Raw genomic sequence first — 17,260 nt, forward strand, 5'->3', positions numbered from 1 at the left:
ATATTTTGACTTCAATTTTTGAGGTGGGCTAGAAAATATTCCCGTTGCAGTAATAATTGTTATCTATTTGAGGATTCATTGAGATTCGAGGAAATTTCACCTGACATTTTGACAACTTATTTTATATTCCAATCACTATGATTGATACTAAATACTGTAATATAAAAAATAGTTTACTCCCTTAACTCTTGGAAAGGTACCCAGATTCGCTCTCCTAGCATATACGCAAGAAAAAGCACCACTTTTGATGTCTAACTTCTGAAGTGTTCGTTATGACATTTTCATAAAAGGTAGAAAATGTGTTGAATACTTTTATCATTTCCATTTTTAATAATTTTAGTCCAAAGGTCCTCCGAATATCATTTAGCTCCGAATGGGTATTTACATGAAGATTCAAATAGATAATGTAGGCGTTTGGAGTGCGATTTTACGTAACTTCTCCTGAATATCATGTGAACACTCATCCAAAGCTACACGGTACCCGAAGGACTTCAAAGATACACCCTTCAGCACCTTCAAGGTACTGCACCCAGAAGGTTTCTCAAGTATAGACGTATGGAATAAAGGGTCAACCGAAAAAGGAAACGCAAAACCGAATCCCATTACAGCGCGCGATCCTGCATTTCCGTATAAAGTGGCAACTCGGCAATGCTGCCATTACGCGGGAATATTTTTGGGGACTTGACATTTCCAGAAACATGGCTCTTTATTATAGAAGAATATCATACAAAAAATTGCAGCAATCGCAGAGCTACGGGGTATTCTGCCGTGTTTGCATCAGACTCTTTCAAAAAGAAGTGCTCCTTCAATCGGTGGATAGGCAATATGCACTACCCTCCGATGCAATAGCAATAAATTCACCATAAAATTAACTGCAATTTATCTCAATCTGTCCTATTTGAGATCTCTGCCTAAACGACACGTGCGCACACACTCGGATTTGGACCGCGTTAAGCAGAAAGGAATCGAGTCGCATCAGCTGTTGCATAATTCAACTGGTCACTTTACTTTTTTACAAGAGAACGTATGTGCGGATTTTTTTTAAAATTTCAAGTGAATTTGATTCGTATTACGTAAAGAAATTCACTGAAATTTGCCGAAAAAATCCGCTCAACCGTTTTCATGAGAAAAATTAAATTGCCCGATTACATTTGGTAGCAGGTGATGTGGCTTGGCTCCTTTCTACTTAACGCGATCCGATTTATCTCTCTTGTCAAGTTTTCAAAATTCCTCAAGAATGGCAACGGCGCTCTTCGCTCCAATTCATCATCAGTTTTTTTTTTTCCTAGTCGCGCGACTCTGTTTGAGAAAGTTCAAAGTTAAGTCGGGGAGTTGAGCTTTGTTTGAGTTAGAGTTGTTACTTCATCGGATAGTTTCGAGTGACGAGGGAAGGTGGGACGAAGAACATAAATTCCGCGCCACTTGTTTTCCGCCAGCGCACAACATGTGCTGTTCTGCCCGCACCCCTGCCCCCCTCCCCCGCGCCAGGCGTCAATTGGCCGGAAAATGCTCAGCGAACATGGAATCCGGGCTCTGCAACAAGTTGAAAAGAGGGTGAAGCGATACTTTGCTCAATTTGCGCGCCGCAATTCTCACTTAGCCGGCCGCCACTATCATTTCTTTCCCACCCCTACGGTCGGGTTGACGATTTACGGGTGGAACTTAAGACCGGGGCCACCGATCCAGATCCGTTAATTTTAAGTGGTGAGAGTTAGTGGGGCTTGATTGCATTACAACGTTTCAAAGTTTCATTGATAAGTGGACCGCGTTAAGCAGAGGGGTACCATTCCACATCAGCTATTGCCAAAAATAATTGGGCACTTCAATTGTTTACCTAAAAACGTTTGTACAGCTTTGTGTTCAAATTTTAGTGAATTTTCTGCATAGTGCGAAGCGATTTCTTTAAAATTTTCAAAAGAATCCGCGTATATGTTCTCTTGTAAAAAATTAAAATGCCAAGTTTTTGTAAATTGCTGATGTGGCTTGGTTCCTTTCTGCTGAACGCAGTCCAAGTAATTGATTCATTCATTGACGGGTGGATGTTCACATAATTTTTTTTAGAAAATTCTCGTCAAATTGCAAAGAAAGTTCATCAAAGCTCCGGAGATTTTGCCGTTTTTGCATTAGGCTCTCTTAATGAGGAGGTGTTCCTTCAATCGGTAGATAGGCAATATAAACAACACTCTGATGCAGTAGCAATAATTTAAACATGAAATTAATTTGCAATTTATCGCAGCCTGTCCTATTTGAAATATCTACCTAAACGATATATGCGTACACACGCGGATTTATATCTCTCGTACCAAAACATGAGTATATGCCACCGATACCCGACTCATCTGAACGTATTTTTGATAAAAAGACTCAAGTGTAAACGAACAACGCCGAGTGGAACCGTGGACCGCGCAAATCCTATGCTCATAGCTCATTTTGCTTGAACTTTATGTTTAGTTCCGCCTGGACTACATTTTGAACAAGGAACTAGTATTTGTAACTCATCAAACAAACAACATATGTGTATATGGCATGGTGAAACTATCAGATCACGTATCTCGTTTGCGGTGTTTAAAAATCTCCGCTCCTATTTTATTTTTTTGAAGGAGAACAAATGAATATAATTTCTTGAAATTTTCACAGAGTTTTCTTCGCACAGAGATAAAGAAACAAGACAGTTTTCAAGAATTAACTTTGAGTAGTTTTTCAATTCAAAAATAAAGTAAGACAGGAAGTATACAGCGCCGCAAACCAAAGATAGTGGTCTGGTACTTTCACCGTCGATTAGTTTCTCCATGCGGATGGGGATTTTTATGGATAATCCGGAAATAATGTAATAGTTCCTCACTGCAAAATGTGGTCCATTTGGCATCAATACGTCTATTTATATTTCAAAAATGGTTACATCAAAGTCTTAAAATCTATGCCTCCGCCACGAAGCTTGCTCGCATAGAGAGCAATAATTTAAGTCATTTCATCCTTCAAGGGAAAAGGAGGGCAAGTTTTTAAACAAGCATTTTTCCCTTTATAATTTTCCTCGCTCATTTTTTGCCGTTTAATGTCCCTTTTCTTGTCGCGTAAGATCGGGGAAAAACGAGACGAAAGAAAGAGCGAAGATCCGTAGACAGGCGAGAAGAAGAAAGAATGAAATCCGAACCGGGAAAGCGTCAAGGAATATGAGCGTCGACAGAGGAAAATGCAGAAGGAAATTCAGATTTTCACGGGGGAGCGGGGCAATTTCGTTATGATAGTAGACATAAATCATGGTTGACATGGCACTAATCTAAGCATGGTTTCAATAACTTCGGCTCGCAGGACAGAGGGAAACACCATGCCGCACAGAGGTCGGCATGATGCGGAAACATCAAACGCTTTCGAATTTGTAAATACGCAAACGTGGAGGTTTCAAAGTTGTTTCATTGGCTTCCCCGCGAAATTCCCTCACATGAGCACCCGTTAAAATTTACACCGCGAGGAAATAAACATGAACATGTGGAGTTTTAATCAAGAATTTCTCGTCCGATCCCCGGCAAAGGCCCGATCCATTGTGCGCCTGGCCGCAAAAGCGGGGAGCAACGGAGGGTAACCGAGATCAAAGCCGTGATTGAAGCTGGAAGCAAACGCCGCGGCCGCGTTGGGCGTTGGCGTGGCGTTCGGGCTGGCGCTCGCGAAGTTTAACTCAATAATTGTGGCAATAAATTTGCAATGGATTCTAATTAGAGCGACGTAACAGGAAGAAAGCCGGCTGCGAAACGTTTCGAACGCTTCAACACTGCTCATTATTGGTTTTTGCATGACCAGACTTTCACCGGGAGTAGGATGAAGGAAGTGTTGCCGCATACCAGGAGCGTGGAGAAATGACAGAGGGTGTTATTTTAGCCGTCAACTACGTGTATTGATGGTCAAAGTGCGAAACTACGTTTTTCCGTTTGCGACGTTGGAGACCGGTGTTCGAAATTCTCTTTTGAGTTTTAGGAGCCATGTGGCGCATCAAGCCCGATTTTTGGGCGCCATTGAAGATTTTTTAGGGGTCAAATTGACTTTTTGCCTATATATTACGGCGCGTTTAGTGAAAAGTTAGACGCAAGATGTTTTCGTAAGAGAACTAGTAAGTAGCTGTAACTTGGGGAAGACAAAAGTACAAAGAATGAAATAGTGAAGAATAGAAAAAGCTTTCACTGGTTGTCCTGAAAATTCCGAGTTTTTTCAATTCAAATAGATTTGTTATTCTTTCTTCATGTGACTTCCTATAAAAATCCAGATTTTAAGGAATTTTTAGGGCCATTTTGGCGCAGAGCCTTCATTTTTTAGGCGCGTTTGGCGCGTTGGCGCCTGTGAATCTCGAACACTGTCGGAGACTTCCTGTCATATTTTCTTTGGACTCCGTTAAGCAGAAAGGAATCAAACCACATCACCTGATGCGGTTGGCCTGATTTGCCAAATGTAATTGGGCAATATAATTTTTTACATGAAAACGTGTGTTCGGATTTTAGTGCAAATTTCAGTGAGGTTTTTGCATGGTGCGAAGCAAATTCCTTACAATTTCCGAAGGAATTCGTACAAACATTGTCTTGTAGAAAATTATTTACCCATTTTGATTTGGCAATAGTTGATGTGGTTTAGTTCCTTTCTAGTAAACGCCGTCCTTTTTCTTTGGCAAACCCGGTATCGTAATTTCCTAGAAACCTCCTTGATTCTTCCTCTCTGTCGGAGGAGAATATTCTGTGAAAATTTCAAGCTTGAAAGTGGGCTTGCTCCTCCTTGAAAAATAAAATAGGAGCGGACATTTTTACATACATAACATACATTACATAACATTCATACATTTTTAAACGTCGCAATGAAGATACGTGGTTTCTCACTTCAGCCATCGGGAATGCTGCCGTCGTAAGGAAAAACGACGTATGAACATTCAACGTTGCCGAATTCTCCCCAATAAAAAAGTTAGTGTCTTAAAGAGGTGGTGTGAAAAAAAAAAATGGTTTCAAATTTTGGCCACCGATACAATGGTGAATCCAGGGTTGCCAGTTTCCGGAAATGAGCAGTAATTACATTCTAGGATGAGCTTCGAGACACGTAAAAGCATGTGCTTCGTGGTTCATACTGCCTTGCTGAGGAAAAAATACGCACATCAGCTTTCAGACGCTGCCAAATTTCCTTCAATAAAAACCGAATTTAATGGGAAAGATCAGAATATTTTTCTTCCGATTTTTCAGAAAGTCTTGTTCACAATATCCTATAATATCTGAAAATATCAAAGAAAAATACTCACAAATTACCAGCAAAATAAATATTTTATGTAGAGAGATTTAACAACGTCTAGAGGCTCACATGACGCTCTCATTTAACACGATAGCATATGAATTGAAATTGTCTGAAAAAGGGGAGCCTCGCACCAATTTTAGGCTACCGTCAAAGTTTCTGCTTGACCCTTCCAATCCCCTCGTCAGTAACATGTTAGAGACGTATTGATTCCCTTCACGTCACATCTTTCTTCAATTTGACCAGGATTGAGTAGAGAGTAAATACCAATCGTTTATTGCATGAATATCCGAAAAAGGATGTATAATTACGTATGCAATCATCAGAGAGAATAAAGCAAACCATGGATTGAGGTGACAAAAATTCCTGTGCTTGCACTCTGCTTATTCGGGCGCTACAAGTAACGACAACTTTCGTGCATTTCTAAGGAGTGAGAAAAACGAAAGTGCCTTAAATTTTGAACATGCAACACGCACATCCGTGGAACACGAATAGTTGCACCAATACGCTACAGTCTACTTACAATGGGTCCAGTTATTTGTAAAGTGGAAACGCCTCCCATTTTCGAACATGCAACAAGCACATTCTGAAAACATACTGAAAGTATAAGCAAAATTTTGTGTGTGAAAAAATCGTAAATTTTTATTGAAAACTTTTAAAAATAGAAAAAATAAGTTGTAAAATGTATTTACGTGACCTGTTTTGATATTCGCGCAGCGTCCAGGGGTCATGACCGCGTGCCCATTAATATGAATATGATTTCAAAGCCTCGATCCAGTAGATCACGTGATTAATTTTGGAAATATAGTTCCTACTCACGACAGAATTCAGCCGTGACATTTTGAAAAACAGAAAATCAAAAGCTTCAAATAGCCCTCAAATAGGCTCCGTACCTATAAATAGACTCGACGTTCCTGCTGCAAGTCTCTACGTGGATAGCCGATGTCCATTTGATTCATCGACCGGGCTCTATTGATGGAATGGCCGTGCGACTACATTATTTGCATTATTTGCGTGAGTTTCCGAACTCAATGAACTTGATTTACGATTAGAATGCCCCGCGAGAAAGGATTTACTGCAGGGATGCGACTTTCACTGTCCAAATAAAATCGCGAAATAAAAATATCCGAGCCTTCAGGGGAAATGGGCTGAGTGTTCGGTAAACAAAACTCTAAATGCCAATGCCAGCTAACATGTCCCCCTCCCACTTCCTGTATATTGCCAAGTGGAAAACACTTCTTCACAGGGGTAATTTTTTCGGCGTTGAAGCATTGGTTGAAGCTTTGGGAAACCCATCCAAAAAAGGGGGGATCTGAAAACCCACAGAAATGGATTTTTGGACGTGATATGAATTAAAGCATTACGCAACATTGGTGGATCCAGTGAATTGGCAACATTGTTTTTCTCCATTTTTAAACCTATAAAAATGTATCGACTCTTGGAGGGGCCAGGTGCTTCGACAAAAATCGATTATTTAACATTAGTTTAAATGGAGGAACCCCTAGGTTGCTAAATTGCTGGATCCACTTCTGCTTCGCAACACATTTTCTCTTCAACATTTTGCTTGAAAACCACCTAACCAATCGATCTATGTATCAATGGCTAAAGTGCAAAACCACGTATCTCCGTTTGCAACGTTGCAGATTAATGTCGTACTTTACTTTTTCTCTTGAATACCTACTGGTCAAGTTAATGTTTTGAAAATGTTCTTGATTTTTCTCCTTCATTAATAGAATATTTCGTAAAAATTTCAAGCTGTAAAGTTGGCCTATTTCTCTTCAAAAAAATAAAATAAAATAGGAGCAGAAATTCTGAAATACCGCAATAGAGATTCGTTGTTTTGCACTTCCATCATGCTGCCGTGCTAAGGAAAAACGGCGTATGAACCTTCAGGCGTTGTCTAATTTCCTCTGATAAAATGCAAATTTATTGGGGGAAATTGTTAATATTTTTCTTCCAATTTTTCAGACTATTTTGTTCGCAATTTAATCTAGAATATCTGAAAATTTCAAGGAAAATTATGCATAAATTTTGTCAAAATTACATGTTTTATCGGGAGAAATTTGTCAACTCTCGAATGTACATACGGCGTTCTTCCTTAGCACAGCAGCACGGAGATTCGTTGTTTTGCACTTCCTCCATGGATATTATTTCCTTTGAATGTAGATATCAATGGAAGGTAGAAGGTACGGAAAGAGAGGAAAATACCACTTGATGGTTTTAGATCCACCCCTCGAATTAACCATTTAGGCCCTTGATTAAGAGTGCGGAAGGGACACGAGGCCTCCGAGCCCCTTTTGAAAACACGCCCCCCCCCCCACCCACACCCACAACCACCCTTAAGTCCCCTGTTGCCCCCCCCCCCCGTCGGCAAGGAAAACGACGATCAGGACGGTGATTAAACGTATGTAAGGTTAATGCCGTTGAATGAATAATTCAGATCCTTAAACCGGGAGCGGTTTCGAACTAAACGGAATGAACCCAAGTGAATCTAAGTCGGTTTGCTTTACACTGCAAGTTCCAAGGTGCGGTGCGGTTCGTTCAAATATTCACAGGCAGTGGCGTGGCGTGAATCGCGATAAATCGATTGTTATGCCATTTAAACCTATGGTAAAGAATCGATTATTAAGGTGTTCGCCGCGAACACCCTGTTTATCGATCCTTTTCCATAGGTTTGAATGGCATAACAATCGATGTATCGCAATTCACGCCACGCCACTGTTCACAGGGCGGTGAGCGCCGCGCGTCATGCCGCGCCGCACAGTGGATCGAGTCAATTGGGGAGGTCGGACACAATTTGGAAACTTTAAACGCATATAACTCCGTTTATACAAAACTTTGAGGTTCTAAAAGCGGTTCCATTGGTTTTCTCGTTAAATTTTCTTCTTAAGGCACCCCTAAAATTTTAAAATGTGACGAAATAAACATCAAAATTCGCAGTTTTAGTCAAACATTTTGTGTCCGACCTCTTTGATTGACTCGATCCACTGTGCGCCGCGCCGGGAGGTTAGAGCAGGCTGCCCAATCTAATTTGCGGTCGCTGGGAAAATGCACCCGTAATTGTCGCCACGAGTAGATTACCGCGGCCGAAAATTTACAATATCAACCTTTGGAGGGCCACGCTTCATAATTACGTTTAATGTTTGGACAGTTAACCGCTGTGTCCATGAGGCGTTCCGCTGTGAACAGTGCCGCTCTTGTCGGACAAGCACCGTCAAAGCGCGCGGTCGGGTCGGGTGGGAAAGTTTTGGCAGGGGAGCTTTCATTGTCATGGATTTTTTTTTCAACGCCGGTTTAAACAGGTGTCGAATACGCTCGTTATTTTTTCCGTTCCTCTTTCGATTCGGCATATTTGTTTTCGTTTTTTGTTTCGAATTTAATTTGTGTGGCCTCGTTCCCGAATTAAATACCGGAAAATGAAGTAATACGGTACTAATTTGAAACGTTGCTCGTTTTTTTTGTATACTCCCCTTTTAAGTAAATTATGTGCGCTCAGAGTGACCCAATTTCTCGTGTATTCATCGAGGATATCTTCAATTCAAAATGCTTCTGACGTGACAGCACCTACATTTAAAAAAAAAAAAAAAAAAAAAAAAAAAAAAAAAAAAAAAAAAAAAAAAAAAAAAAATGGAAAAACTCGTAAAAAGGAAGACAAGTCTTAGTAGAAAACTGATGAAATTCTATTTTTGATAGACCTCTTTCGGGTATTTTTGAAGTAAATTTTAAGTAAAAAGATTTCAAAAACTATTAAACTATCTACGATGATTGTTGGACTCTGAGAATATCAGAAAAAATTTCAAAAAACTCTTAAAAATACAAATGATTTTTTTTTTTAAATTCTTTCTTTCGTAAATTTTACCAGACTTGAAAAAGTTGCAAAGAGTATCTCTTTTTGCTTCATTTTTTACTGTAGATCCTCTGGAATTAATGAATCAAACACATTGTTATTAAAAAATAAAATAAAATGAAAAGCACAAACAATATACAGTAGACTGTAACATATATTTACATCGGAAAAAAGAGTATCTCTGAAAATTAATTTTTAAAGTTGTTTTTACAGTTCTCAATGGCTTTTGAAAAGTGCTTTTCAGCGGTCGTTATCACTAGAAAGGGTCTCTTATTTCGTTTCTCCCGCCTTTCAACGGAAAATTCACTAATTGGACGTATTTATGCTAAAAGGAGATATGTGCAAGTGGAAAGATGGGGTGTGCTCGTTAGTTGGGTCATAAGAAACAATGTAAAAGTGGATATAGCTCCTTTTGAGAAAATTGAGAAGCGGGATTTGACATTAAATCAAAAGGAGCTAAACGCCAAAATATGCTAACTCATGAGCTGCGGGCATGGGAAGAGAGCCTTGTGCACAGGGCTCACGAGTTACAGCGCCCCGACGACCATCTCCCCGTCGTTAGAGTGCGCACTCATTGCCGCTGACGTCACTGGCGCACAATTATTCCCCATTCATTCTTATGGCTCGACCACTAACGAGCACACCCCATCTTTCCACTTCCACATATCTCCTTTTCGCATAAATACGTCCAATTGTAAACCCTTGTTATGCGTTTAGTAGGGCTTTTTGGAAACTCGATCTATTCGTGTTCATTCGAGGGTTTATGGAAACACCCGACGAGGGAAGCGAGACCAGTGGCGTAGCGTGAATGATCGATTATCGATATCTCGCCATTTGAAGCTATGGTAAAGAATCGACTACTAAGGTGTTCGCTGCGAACACCCTAATAATCGATCTTTTTTCATAGGTTTGAGTGGCGTATCAATCGATATATCGCAAAGCACACCACGCCACTGAGCGAGACGAATGTAACCTTTCAAATTGTGCGGAGACGTCGCGAGGTGTAAATAGAAAGAAACGTATCACCCCAATTTCCAACTTTAACAAGAATCCGCCCGAGCGAGAAGCGTGTCAGAAGAGAGGCAGCGGGAAGACCAATCAAGAAAAGATTTAATCCGTAAATTCAAACTGCCGAGTGCAGATAGACGTCTGAAAATAAAACGTCTGACTATTCGAGGTGTTCAAAGTGTTAGGCTGCGGAGCGGGACCGATTTTATCTCTTGTCTCGATCTAGCGGTGAAAATCAAATAATTTTATTTTACGGCGTCTCCCCCTCCCTCCGCCCACCCCGGGCAAGCAAACACCCGTTGAGAGCGTAAATCTGAAGTGTTTACAATTTAGTGTTTGGCTTAGAAGCTCGCGGGATACAGCAACGTGGGTGTTTATCGGAACACCTAAGAGAGAAGAAAATATCCCGCGGGGGGTTTGTTTGAAGATCAGCTTGAAAAGTGCTCAGACGCAAAATAATTGATTCTTTAAGGTTACCTCGGTAGCTGAACAAAAAATTAATCCTCTGGGTAAAGATTTTCGATCAAACATTTCGACAGTGTTTGAAATGTCTTTGCTGATGGCCCTACACCTTGCTAAAAGTAAGGAAACAAAACCACACGCCTAACAGTTGAAACACCTCTTATTCTTCGCAATCACACGTCTACTTTGATTTTATTTTATTTCGTTAGGTGTCTACCTGATAAGCTTCATTTTTTTACACCACGAATTCAATGAGAAATTGCGTCTCTCGGAGAGCAGTTCAGTTATCTTTCAATCTTTTTAAACGCTCGGCCTGAACTGGCTTGTGCTGGAAGGTAGAGAGGGAGGAATCTTTACGGAATAAGTTAAACACTGTCGACTTCTGGTGAACCAAGAGATTCAGTCACAGAGGAAGGGTATTGATAAGGGCGGAAGGGCCGTGTTAAACCAAGAGATTCAGTCAGAGAGGAGGGGTATCGCTAAGGGCCGTGTTTGTGCAGCCTGAATAAAGTTCCTCCACTATAAAATTTGTTGCTCTTTAGAGTTCCACATTTTACGAGATGCATCATGAATTGGTCATTTTCGGCCTATTTTCAAGTCTAATACTGGCCTGAAATGATAGGAGAGCCGATTTCGGCAAACAACGCGGATTTTTCGACTTCCAACTGATATCCGCCTTTTGCACCAAAATCGGCCCTCAGCCCATTTTCAGGCCAATATTAGACCCGAAGAGAGATCGAAAATAACCACCTCGTAATGTATATCGTAAAATAAAATTCTAAATAATCAAAACGTTGTAAAGTTGAGGAAATCAGAGTCGATACTCCTGATACTTATCGATATGTATCGATACTCCTGCTCCTTCGGCCATCGGGGTAATTTTTCCCTTAGCTGAACACAGATTTTCTGGAGAATCCAATATTTTGACCTGGTGGTCCATTCACTTAGATTGAAAATAATGTCATGCAAATGTAACCATCGCTCAATTTGGAGCCCTTTATTCTCCTGAGAAAATATACACTTCTATGCGAACAAATACTCGCAAGAGGATAAAATTAAGCACATGTTTCAATTACCAGTAAGATCCTACTTCAGATGCCGCCGAGGCGCGGCGTTGTAGCCTAAAACAACACTCAACGAAATGGTAAATGGTTGATTTACATATTGCGATCTTAAATACACATCCAAGGAAGTAGTTCAATTTTCTTACGCTCCAAGCAGTTTAAGAATCAAGATACATCAGAGAGATGGCCTCCCATAACGAGACTTTTGGATGAGAAGCATTCTGGAAGCTCCGTCGTTTGAAACACTTACACATTTTTGCCCATTACGAACGTTCTATATACTGCCACGCAGAACGCCGTATGAACATTTGAGAGTTGCCAAATTTCCCTTGATAAAAAATGTAAATTTGACAACATTCATGCACCTATTTCTTTGAAATTTTCAGATGTTTTAGATTAAATTGCGTAGAAAATTATCTGAAAATTTTGGGGAAAAATATGCACAATTTTCCCAATAAATTCAGTTTTTATCGAAGGAAATTTGGCAACGTCTAAAGGCTCATACGGCGCTCTTCCTCAACACGACAGTAAAAACCTCCAAAATTCTCACTTTTCATTTGCTACGCTGTGAACATTTCTCTTCATTAACCGCGCGTTCAAGATCAGTTAGATTGAATGACAACTTTGCCCATAACCCATATATAACCCAAAGCACTCAAGTCTAAAGATATAAGTTCAAATGTTATCATAAAGGACGGAAAGGATTCCTGCATCGCGAATTTTTTACACTAAGTACAGATCGTGTTCATTTTTAATCTCGTTCCTGAAAGTTCACCAACTTCAGCCGTCTCAGGGCTTGTCCTAGTGAGTTGGTGCGTTAAGTTCGCCTTCAATTTCGAATGATACCGTGCCACACTCAGGTGGTCAAATAGTTGCATCGCGCTCTCGCACGCCGAGTATACGTTCCTAAGTTACAAATCGATGTATGTTGCTTTACATACTGTTGGGGTTTGGTGGAAATATGTGCATTTGAATTAAAGTCCCTTTTTTTAAAGTGATAGCTTCAGCTTTGCAAGCCATCACAATCGATGGTAATCAGGGAAAAAGTCATCAGCCCGTTCTACAGAGGCTACCAATTTTATGCTTTGCGGTGTGGTGCAGGACATCTCAGCGCTTTTTTCCCGAGAACCTCGAGATAACTTACACGAGTTTAAAGGGGTTTCGGTGTACCTTGAACTTGTGATACGTAGATTTTTGAAAATATCGAGGCTGTGAGTTTAAAACTCCTCTCACATTTAAGTGATCGATGCCTCCTTTTTTAAAGTTTTTTCCAAGACGCTACGGTGTGGGTTTAATCTACTTAGGAAGCGGGGTATTGTCAAGTTTAAAGACGAGTCACACAATTCAAAAACTTTCAAGCCTAAAGTGTCACAGATACGAAACTTAGCTCGAGAATAATTCGCAGGAAACTGCTTAAAAGAAGAGGAAATTGCCTCAAAAAGAGGCGATCTTTTACGGAGCTTTTTGAACAGATGCGGATGCGTTTAGACATTAAATTGGGGCGAATGGAAAACGTAATTAACGGAGCGTGGAGGAACTACATTGAGGTGTTTTTCCACTCGAATCTCGAAGCGGAGTTTATCAATTTCAATAAAAAAGAACAGCAAAAAAGGATAAAACTGTTCTTTATAGATTCCCTCTCTCCCACCCTCCGCGCGACTCTGGGCCGTTAAAAAGCGCACTATAACGCTTTGTGAACTTTCCTCTTTTATCCGTCTCTTTACTCGCAGTCCAACCCATTTCCTATTTACCAACATCTCTCCACTGCAATGGTTTCCGATTCTCCTCTTACAGTCATTTGTCTTCTTGTTTCCGCTTATCACAGACACTCATTTTATCATTATGCGCTTGGTCCAGAGTTGAATTGTTTGCGGAGATCCGAGAAAACTTATTTTCGCTTTTAATTAAAAATTGCCAGACGCTTGAAAGTAGACGCTTACAACTTGTCAAATGTTTCGCAGAGATTTAATTTAATTTATTTTGTCTAAATCTAATCAAATACCAACGAGCTCATAATTCCGCGTCTTCGAATGATTTCTTCTCGTGTATATGCATCTCCATGTACATTTTTACTCTTTAAGTGATATAAATGTATCAAAATTCTTAAATAATTATTATTAAAATTAAAATTAAGCAAATTACTCCATGACACTTTGGACACTTCGGCACAACTGAAAAATTGCATCGCAAATGTGAGTTTGGTGTTTGACGTTTGAGCAAGTTAATAGACACAACTTTAAAATAATAAATAGTATATAAAAAATAGGCTGTTAAAAAAAATTAATGTTTGTCAGAGTATGAATGTATTATATAGTATTTTCATTTGGATCGAAAGCAAATTTGAAATCCTTCGAAATCACTCCATGTACCTAATTTCTATACAACTCGAAGGATGCGCACGTGTAATATAGTGTAAATTTTGCTCATCGATGAACAGTTCAAATTAATTCAATTTTCTTTAAAAAGTAAGATTTTTTCATTTTCACACGTCAATGGAGTTAAAACTAACTGTTGTTTTTTTTTGTTGTTCCAGATCGTCTATCGAAAAGTCATCCTCTTTGTGATCGGGATCAACACCACTCGTATATACGTCGCTGTCGCACTGTGAAGACAATTGGAACCTATTCACGATTAAAAACGGACGATCTGAGAAAACTTGAACTCTAATACTACAATGACTTTCATTCAACCACCAAACTTGTTCAAACCATCATTTGTCAAACTGATAGTTGTGGTAAAATAGTTTTCTCTGGTGACACTTCGGGCTGAAGGAATATTGCGCCCCTGGAAGAGGAACGAGTAAATAATTAAAATAATCAAGAAGTCGCTAATATGATCAATGAATCATATAGATTTTTGTCAGTAACAACGCAAGTTCTTCGATAATTCGTTTAAAAAGAAACTGAGATCGTCGATATTTTTGAAAATTTAAAACTTCAGCGTTAATGGTGAAAACTTAAAATCTCAACGCTGAAATGATCTCAGAGAAAGGAGGTTGAGAAACGTATAACTCCGTCAGTTGAATAATACGTGAGGAGGTTGACGACTGGGATGATGCGTGTCGGAAATCCGTAAGAACCATCTCTTAGGAATCTGAAGTGAGGGTTGATAATACAGTGGTGTTTTTTTTATTAAATCCTATCGAGTGGACCTGTGCAGATTCATAGCCGGGTTTTGGACTGAGAGGAAGAGACTAGGGTGTTAACAAGGTATGCTTCGTGGGAAATCCATATTTTAATCGGTGAAGATCAGGCACCTGAAGTAGGGGCTCATGATATAGTTGTAACCCTTTCATAAAGTACTATCAAGTGGACTCGCATCTCTATATTCTGTGCGAATCCGGAGAATTGAATGCTCCTGTGGAACCCTGGAATGAAACTTTTTCATTGAATCCTGTCGAGTGGACCTGTTGAGATTCATAGCCGGGTTTCGGACTGAGAGGAAGAGACTAGGGTGTTAACAAGGTATGATTCGTGGGAAATCAATCCTTTAATCGGTGGAGTTTAGGCACCTGAAGTGGGGGCTCATAATATAGTTGTAACTCTCTTATAAAGTACTAGCAAGTGGACTCGCATCTCTATATTCTGTTCAAATCCGGAGAATTGAATGCTCTCGTGGAAGCCTGGAATGAAACTTTTTCATTGAATCCTGTCGAGTGGACCTGTGGAGATTCATAGCCGGGTTTTGGAATGCGAGGAAGAAACTAGGGTGTTAACAAGGTATGATCCGTGGGAAATCCGGGAGAAGCACTTGCTAGTGGTTGAAGTGCGGGTGCGAGTGGAGATGGGGAACACAGGGACGACGCGACGGAACTCGCTGTTCACGAAGCAGGACTCGAGCAGCAGCGAAGTGGGCTCGACCCCGGGCGGCGGGGGTGGCCGGAAAATGACCATCACGAGTCGGCAGAGCACGCTCAAGGAGGAGGAAAACGAGCTCGGGCCGCCGCCCAAACCGCTCACCGACGCACAGAAGAGCATGCTCGTCGACACCTGGAAGGCACTCGAGAACGATATCGCCAAAGTCGGGGTCATCACTTTTATAAGGTCAGTTTCTCCACCATGATCCGTGTGCATTTCTCGCCATTCTTTTTCCTGCTGATGCGCTTTATATGTCACAGGCAACACGGGGGAAAAAAAAACACATTGGATCTAGAGTGCAGACTCTTGAAAACATTGACAAGAAAAAGGACTCTTGATTCAATCAGATTTAAGCTTGAATCGAAAGAAAATCCGCTCAAATTAAGAGGCTTGGTTCTTGATTTAAGCTTAAATCTGATTGAATCAAGAGTATTTTTTCTTGTCGATGTTTTTAAGAGTCTGGACTCTAGATCCAATGTGTGTTTTTCCCCAGTGAAATAGTAAAATCAGGCATTTTGTCAAATGGCTCGGCAAATGGTCAAATATTTTAACTTGGATTGAAATTTTGATCCTTTCCCTAATTTTAGACAAAATTATTAATTGCTCCATTAAGAAAAAATTCTCAGTAAAAATTTGCATCGCACAATAGTATTTTGAACAATTTTTAGCTCTTGAGCAGACACCTATCTTAAAATTTACGGTACGTCATAAAATACAGAATGCTTAGAATTTTAACATTTAAAAATATGAGAAGCAATTGAAGAGGAAGAGATAAAAAAATTTCGTAGATTTGATGAGTTATTTTTGCAAAAACATTAAAAATTCGTGAGCTCTTCGCCATAAATTCACAAAATTTTGTATGGACCGTTAAAATTTAACTATCTGTCTAGGCATTTGACAAAATGCCTGATTTTACCGTTTGCCTGCGACAGATACACCTGCTTGCTAGTAGCGCGTCTAGACGCGAAAAGTAGGATCCGATCCTACTTTGAGCTAGTTTCAGACGGCTAGTTGCAGCCTGATTGACTATACGGAAATTGCCGAACACGGCCTAAGGCCTACTCGTCGCTCAAGACGCGCGTCTAGTTCGCAGGTGTATCTGGCATTTAATGTAGAACGCCGTATGAGTCTTCAGACGTTGCCAAAGGAGAGGTATACTTTTTTCTTACCTCGAGGAGGAGGTACCTTTTTTTTTTATCCACCGTAGCTAAATTCCCTCAACTCTGCGATTTTTCGCTCATTGAGAGTCAATATTTTACGAATGCATCATGATTTGGTCATTTTCGGTTTCTTATCAGGTCTAATACTGACCTAAACATGGGTCTGGGGACCTAGTTCTTCGGAATTTGACTACAAACCCACATAACTCTCATTTTCCGGCAAGATCGGCCTTTAGACCCATGTTCACACCAGTATTAAATCCAAAAAGAAACCTAGATGTACCAAATCATGATAGGTTTGTTAAAATTTAGACCACCAATGAGCAAGATATCGTTTTGAGGAAATTCAGGGTGGAATAAAAAATGGCACCTATCGATTTCCTCCCTTTCCTTTGACAAATCCCGAATTATCGGAAATATTTGTAAATCTTCCTCATACGATTTTTCAGCGAATTTTCTTTGCAATTTAATCTAATATCTGCAAATTTCAAAGGAAAACATGCATAACTTTCTTCAAAAATAAAATTTTTATCGGCAGAAATTTGGCAGCATACGGCTCATACGGTTTCATTCCTAATCACGGTAGTTCTTGTCAATGAGCTTGTT

At 40.0% G+C, this 17,260-nt stretch overlaps 1 protein-coding gene across 1 annotated transcript in view; it reads left to right on the forward strand.

The window, feature by feature from the left end:
* The window catches only part of LOC109043935 (cytoglobin-2), a 146,301-nt gene that overhangs the window by 4,531 nt on the left and 124,510 nt on the right, over positions 1-17,260 (forward strand). Inside the window, exon 2 of the mRNA XM_072298181.1 lies at positions 14,171-15,680. Within this exon, the coding sequence (XP_072154282.1) occupies positions 15,421-15,680 (260 nt within the window). The 5' untranslated portion in view covers positions 14,171-15,420. The remainder of the gene's footprint in view (positions 1-14,170; positions 15,681-17,260) is intronic.

Source organism: Bemisia tabaci, chromosome 3 (genome assembly GCF_918797505.1).
Source record: "Bemisia tabaci chromosome 3, PGI_BMITA_v3".
Taxonomy (NCBI): Eukaryota; Metazoa; Arthropoda; class Insecta; order Hemiptera; family Aleyrodidae; genus Bemisia; species Bemisia tabaci.